Genomic DNA, 7,472 nt, shown 5'->3' with positions numbered 1-7,472 from the left:
TTATTTATTTCAAGGTGACCCCCCAAACTTTGGAAGGTTAATGTATGTATTGAGAATGAGAGAGGAAACGCACGCAGCCACGGCTCGAGCTTGCAAACTCCACACGGTACAGTATAGGCCCTGCGTGAGCAAGTATTCGAACCCCAACATTAGAACTGTGAGCTGGATGTGCTGCTAACCACTCTGTGGTGCCCTGCAGTTATCCGTGATTTGTGGTTATAGTTATCTTGGTTATTCCAGTTCAGCATATGATGCTACTGTAATCTTCTGGAAGCACATGGCACAAACGCGTCCGTCCCCCACCGCGGTCTCCTGACGCACATAAACACGCACTTGCACGCGCGCACGTTGCCTTGTCAGCTAACCCCCTCTAGTGCTGATCCTCCTCTACAGATGCGCACAGTCTCCGTCGCCGCGTGCTTCGATCATCTCCTCCTCCTTCTCCTCCTGCGCCCTCTTCAATCGTCAGCCTTTCAGAACCTCGCTCGCTGCAGGAGCGGTCCGGACAGGAGGCACATCTCGGAGCACGATCGGGACAACCGCCGCGCGCGCGATGAAGCCTCAGTGCAAAGATATTTGCGCGATGCTTGAAGTGCTGCAGTAACTTAGAGCTGGCAGGAAATATGCGAAGTTTTGAAGCAGTTTATTGTTTCATGATTGATGATTGATATTTTGTCAACTTACCTCTTGGCATCTTTATTGCTGCTGCACGGTGAAGGGATGGATCTCGTGATGAGCAACAAACGGGACTAAATGTAATCAGGAGCAGAGCAGGTGGTGCTTTTTTTTTTGGACGACCCTGTCGCGATTTTTTTTCTTCCCGGCCACGCTCGCTCTCGGCTCTGCTGCAGTCGGTGACCGATGTTGCAGCAGATATGAGTGTCGGACCACGATTTGTCCCCGTTGTACTTTTTCTTGGAATTGTCCTCACTCGCTGTGGCCACTGTAACCAAGGTGAGACACTTTTACACATGCAGCATCTTGTGTCTTCATTGGAGACGCGTTTACAATGCATGACTGCAAAAAGTCTTTGACGAGACATCCCTAACTCGCATGCATGTGTAAAATATTTGTCTAACTTTTGGATTGTGGTTGTGCTTTAGAAACCGGAGGATAGAATTGCTCTTTTTAAACTAGTTCTGAAATACATTTTAAACTGCTAACGTGAAGAATCAAATGTCTGCCTTTTAAATTACGTTTAGGATTATCCAAATAGCCCCTTATCTAAATTCTAAATATGCCTGCATTAAAACACTTTGACTTGTCTCAAATGATGTCATTTGAAATTTGCAGACATACGAATGTAGATCAAAGTGTTGGGTTGACAAACATTGTTTCCTTTGTGTCTCTTTTCAAATATGAAAATGTATTTCAAACTTTCTCGATTTATTAGTACACAAACATGCCGGTATAGAAAAATCTGACATGAGGACAAATTCACAGCAATAAAATAGGATTGATGTGGAGGCGTAATAATAGAAGATGATAAAATGTAAGCTCGGTGTGGGTGACCTCATTTAATTACACTTCAGTACACGCGTACACACAACAGGACAAGCATAGACTGAATAAGTGAGCGACAAAATGAGAATGTGCATGTGTGTGCGTGACATCTTATACATGAGTTTCATGTTAGGTGGCGAAAACAAAAGTGGCTCAGAGAAAACAACCGGTAAAATCCAGTGTGGAGTTCACATTAACTCTGTGTAGAAGATGTTGGGACAAATGATGGTTCCATGTGTTTTGGGCTGCGTGTCTGCGCCAATATGTTTAAGGTCTCAGGCATGGTGTAAATTTGTGTGTAGTGTCTGTGATTGTGTTCACACTCCCACGCGTTCCTCTGTGCACGTCTGCTGTCTTTGTAATGACGTGGATGCAAGTCAAAGTATTGCCAGCCATCAGTCGCCTTAGTGACTATTATCGATTTGTCCTTTCAGACATTTTAGTACTTTATCTAGCTTCGATAAACTAGCCTAGTTTTTTTTTTTTTTTTTTTTTTTTAATATCCCTACATGTGTCGAATGAGTGAATGGCGTCCGCTGGCTTCTGTCCTTCATACTTCTATGTTGACCACATACCACATCTTTCTCCAAGTGGTGGAGCTCAGTGGGAAGATTTGTTAAGTGTCAATGTTTTGTCCCGGTTTTGATTTTGTTAGGTAATTGCCCAATTGAATTCAGCGTGTGCGGCTGTACTGTGTATTGCCGTGTGCTAGTTAGAAAATAATCCCTTGAATTCTGGACTGAGGATGTGTGTTTTGATCGGCTGTGTTTGTCAGTGTGCGTTCTTCCCAGGATTTTTCCAATGAGTTTGGTAATCGTATGCTGGATTGTGAATACTTCTGCTGATTGCACGGAAATGGTTTTTGATTAATTGCATCTTGAGGCAAAAGTGACAAGTGCACTGCTTGTCTGCGCTGTCAGCGCTGTTGATTCAGTCTCAGTTAGTCGGCATGGTGTGAGATAGGGCGCTGATTCCCAACCATGACTGAACACAGTGGCCCGTTTTAGATGAGAAAAAATCTCACCATAAAGTATGAAGACTAACATAATTAGGATGCTGTCTCCATTAACCTACAAACAGAGTCAAAACTGGTCCTGTGAACATAAAGTTAATATTTTGGCAGGAAGCCGTGGGTTATTTTGTTTATGTTTATTGCACCAAAAGCATTTGATTGATCTGCCTGTCACTATAGGTTCGTAGATTACGAACAAAAATGTGTTGTGGATTTTCTGATGAATTAATTGGAATTAGATTTTCAGTGGCACTTGTGATTGTGTTTCATGCCACCCTGGTTTGGAATTACTAATGTCATGCAGTCTGATATTTTGGTTCAATATGACACAAACCCCAAAAGGAATGAGATTATTCTATTACATTAAAATTGTATTAAAAATAAAGATAAATCAATAATTTCTTTTCCCCGCAATTTAGATGAATAGATTAAGTAAATTGAGTCAATGGCCTATAACATCACCATGTATTAAATGATAATTAAAAAAAAAAACAATAAATACAAAAACACCCAGACATGTATTGTGTATGGCATTAGGGGTTCCTCTGCGTTGTCACTGATGATCTTTCTTTCAGCAACATTATACAGTAGATGACAAATGGCGGCCGTCTACTGCATAAGGCACGATATGATGAAGATGCACAGCTAATTGATCTGGTCCACAGCATCCAGGTCCAAGGTCTCCAGTCCACCTATGATTGTGAAAATGATTTTTTTTTTCCGAAATCCCGTTTTCCTTTCATTGCTTAGCTGTACTGCTGATGAGAAACAGAAGCTCACACTATTCCACCCAGACACGCATGTGTAAATTGCTGCTATGGAAATCAGGCCTGGAATTTCAAAGAAAAAAAATAGGACCTTTCCTGGCTGTTGGGAGAACAATTAAAACAAAAATGACAAAGCTATCTGTAAGCTGGCATGGCAACACCTTCACGTCGACATTCAGTCCATCATTAACTTGTCTTACCCCTACACTCCCCCGATTAAGATGACGGCAGCAATTTTCTCAACAATGACAATTCATGAATCCAATTCACTACCCTGATTCATTGAGATGTTTTTAGACACAGCACAAAAGTAATCTGAAGACGAGGTCTGTGTTCCTTATTTCAGACATTGCTGAGAATGTGATTGTTCTACGGGAGGCAGAGTTTCAGGAATTACAAATCGGGGATGAAATCCATCCTTGGCCAACGTGTGAGTCATGGGGAGGATCTAAAAGACTGTGAGAAATTCTAAAGGCAGCCACAATTATATGTCGGGAATGTACTCAGTCATTCTGTTGCTGTTGGACCAATATGAACATGGTACAACAAAATGCAAAGTGTGCGTTTGCAATAAACGTGGCAATTATTATAAGTTATCTCGCTCTCTGTGGTTTGTTCAGTTTATATCAATTTTGAAGCCTTAAATTCTATTCAGAGGAAAAATCAATTCGCCAATCAAGGCATCAAAACGTCAACTTGCATGCCGAGGGAGCTCATGCGTGCAGTTGAAGTCTTAATGCGGAGAAAATAACCTGGTTTCTTTTCCGCGCTCAGTTGTAAATATATCTTTAGACCAATGCATTTCAATCTAAAAATTAATTCATTCAAATGTATGTATATAGTGTTAATGATGCTATGCAACAAAGATTTTTCTTTGACGGTTTGGGCGGTAAAATGTACAGTATGCACATGTATCTGCAACTTTGGAAAGTTGTGACATCACCACCGCAGCCCTCCTGTCTTTAAAATGATCCCCAAGTTGATGCACATTTTTTTGTCTTTATTGCCTCTCGCTTTACATGTGTCCTTGACCTCGTTATACAGTATATAGGTAAATGCTTTAATCATTCACTGAACACTTAATTACATGTCATCACCATAAATGTATGCAGTACTTAAGCCAAGGGGTCAGCAACCTTTTCAAAAACGAGAGCTACTTCTTGGATACCGTTTGATGCTTCTGAATTTGTTGTCAATAATATTCATTCATTCATTCATTCATCTTCCAAGCCGCTTGATCCTCACTAGGGTCGTGGGGGGTGCTGGAGCCTATCCCAGCTGTCTTCGGGCAGTAGGCGGGGGACACCCTGAATCGGTTGCCAGCCAATCGCAGGGCACACAGAAACGAACAACCATACGCACTCACACTCACACCTAGGGACAATTTAGAGTGTTCAATCAGCCTGCCACGCATGTTTTTGGAATGTGGGAGGAAACCGGGGCACCCGGAGAAAACCCACGCAGGCCCGGGGAGAACATGCAAACTCCACACAGGGAGGCCGGAGCTGGAATCGAACCCGGTACCTCTGCACTGTGAAGCCGACGTGCAAACCACTGGACTACCGGGCCGCCCTTGTCAATAATAACCACAGATATTTATAGATGTCAAGGATGGGCAACTTAAATGCTGGAAGGGGCCACAGTTTTTCATCAGTGCTACTGGGTTGCAAGGACTGTTTGGCACGAAAGATACCACTCAAGGATGACAAAAAAGTGCTGACCAAGAAACCAACATGAGATGCAAAAACGCATTTTGTACATGATTTCACAGAAATCAACTCATTGAAGATGTAAATATTTTTCAGATACTAGGTTTCCTCTTATACTATTACAGATCCGCAAAAAATATTTGGCCTACTCACGTTGGAGGATAGGGCAGTGTAAGACCCATTCTAAGTTAAACCAATACGCGGCTGCCATCTAGTGGTGATTGATGGTATTGCAACTTAAAACTACAGTTGACCCCTGTGCCGACTCAAATTTGCAGATTTTTTTTTTTTTTCCAGTTTAGATTTTTCCTGGTTTTCCGGAATGGTTTTCCCCATTCGCCCTAGTTATTACGGATAACATGAATGTGTGTCTGGTTTTATATTTTGGCTATACAGTATTTATAAAAAAAACTATACATCATATGTCATATGACATGACTGAAAGTGTTAAAACCCCAACACATAATGTGACTTGCGCTAAGACAATTTTAAAAAGAAGTGACTGCAACTGTGACAGAGTGATGCACATCCTAAGCATTATACATTTTTCAAATTAAAATATCCCTGTTTAAAAACAAACTTCTTCAGCACCTCCTCTGTGTCCAATGCTACGTTCACAACGAACATAGAAACAACTCTCCGCCTCGTGTTTCTCACCGGAGTTTGATTGCAGAATATGCAATATGGTGTGAATGTAGCTGCTTCATTCACACCGTAGTCGGTCGAAAATGAAGCGTGGAGTGGTATCAGATCACTTGATAAAAGTTACGGCATGGTGCAAAGTATGATACTTTTTTCTTTTTTTAACACTTCATTAACACTAGTAATAGTTTGGACAAAAGCAAAGTGTGTTCGGGCACACGGCATTGTTGCCATTGCCAATGTCTTGTAAAGGGAATCATTTTATCCAGTTGAGTTGATTTCTCAAAAGAGACATTGGTTATAGTAATTTTTAAAGAATATTTTTCTCATGTAATTTTGCAAAACCTTTATGTGAAGATGCATAAAGTTTCAAAAGTCTGAAAACTTGATTAAGGCAGGTTTGAAATCCTGATGTTCTGAGAGCTATGTGGATTAGTAAGGGGTAAAAGGTTCACAGAGATGGTTTAATCTTAAGATTTTTTTCTTAGAGTAGTAAAAACAAAAATCAACAAACACATTATCGAGCAACTATTAACTGACTAATTGCTTATCAAATCCATCAATAATTATTTAGATCATCAATTAATTGTTAACATACTTGTCCAAATCCTCAGAATTTCAGTCTCTCAAAATAAATACTCTCACATTTCTGCAGTCTTCTATGAAGGCAAAATGATAATCTTTGTGTTTTTTCTAAGACATGCAAACATCTGCTTTTGCTTTGGAAAACAATGATCAACATCTTCACTCATTTTCTGACATGCTACAATCTAAAGCAGTACCTGAATCATAACGTCATCATAATTTGTTTTTTTTTTTCATTTTTTGTTGCACTGTCACATTACAACACCATCGTTTTATGTTTCTGACTCATCAATTAATCAATTAAAACAATTGTCGGACTAATCGATTATTTAAGTCATCGCATAAATAATTGTAGCACGAAAGTACATTTCTCATTTCACAATTATTTATTTAACTTGTTATTTTATTCGAGTGGAGTTTTAAAAAAAATGTGGCATCTGCCATCCCTTGTGGTCTTTGTAGAGGAGGGAGCGAAGACAAACTCCTTTCATGTAATTAATTAGTCCGTTGGCGAGCAACCTCACATTGGCCATAATGATCACTGGAGAGAACGGTTCAAATCTTCTGCTTCGCTTTACTTCACTTCTCCATATTTCCTTTGGGATGCATTCTTTGCCGAGGGGATGCCGGACAGCTCCTTGAAGCTCCTCACAGTTGTCGGTGAAACATAGCAACAAAAAAAAGTGTGATGGTGTCTAAAGGTATCCTTTATCATATAACATCTAAATAAAATATTAATATTACTCTTCCATATGGGACACCGGTTCCATATTTGAAGTGGCATAGCTCATTGCGGATGTAGATGAGTGTCGTAATAAACGAGGGGGGGAAAAGGGAAGCAGTGCGGTTAATCAGAGCAAATCGTACATTGAGTACAATGTTGACGCATCATGAAACATGACTATTATGTCAGCGTGAACATTTGGAATAAGTGCCTCGTCGGCAGGTTTGGGTTCGAGGACTCGAGAGAATATTTAAAGCAACTCAGTAAAAATCAGCATGATGCACAGAAGCAGTTAAGATCTTTTTAGTGATGCGCCATTGCCATCTAATCAGCATTCAGGAAACATTTTTAATGGTGTCCCTTTATTCGAAAAGTACCAACATTGCTTGTCCACCTGCTAAATTGACGGCAGACAGTAGTGACTCGCCAATGGCCGTATCACAGTTTTTGGAAGAATGCAAATTGACATGAAGTAGGAGCTGTAAGAGGCCGCCTACGAATATGATGCTATTTCAGGGTGTTTGTAAGGC

At 40.5% G+C, this 7,472-nt stretch overlaps 1 protein-coding gene across 1 annotated transcript in view; it reads left to right on the top strand.

Annotated features, from left to right (window-relative positions):
• Positions 1–361: 361 nt before the first annotated feature.
• epha6 (eph receptor A6) overlaps positions 362–7,472 on the top strand; it is a 121,786-nt gene continuing 114,675 nt past the window's right edge. Inside the window, exon 1 of the mRNA XM_052082088.1 lies at positions 362–954. Within this exon, the coding sequence (XP_051938048.1) occupies positions 876–954 (79 nt within the window). The 5' untranslated portion in view covers positions 362–875. The remainder of the gene's footprint in view (positions 955–7,472) is intronic.

The sequence above is a fragment of the Hippocampus zosterae genome, chromosome 12, assembly GCF_025434085.1.
Source record: "Hippocampus zosterae strain Florida chromosome 12, ASM2543408v3, whole genome shotgun sequence".
NCBI lineage: Eukaryota > Metazoa > Chordata > Actinopteri > Syngnathiformes > Syngnathidae > Hippocampus > Hippocampus zosterae.
This window is presented reverse-complemented; position numbering and strand designations above follow the sequence as displayed.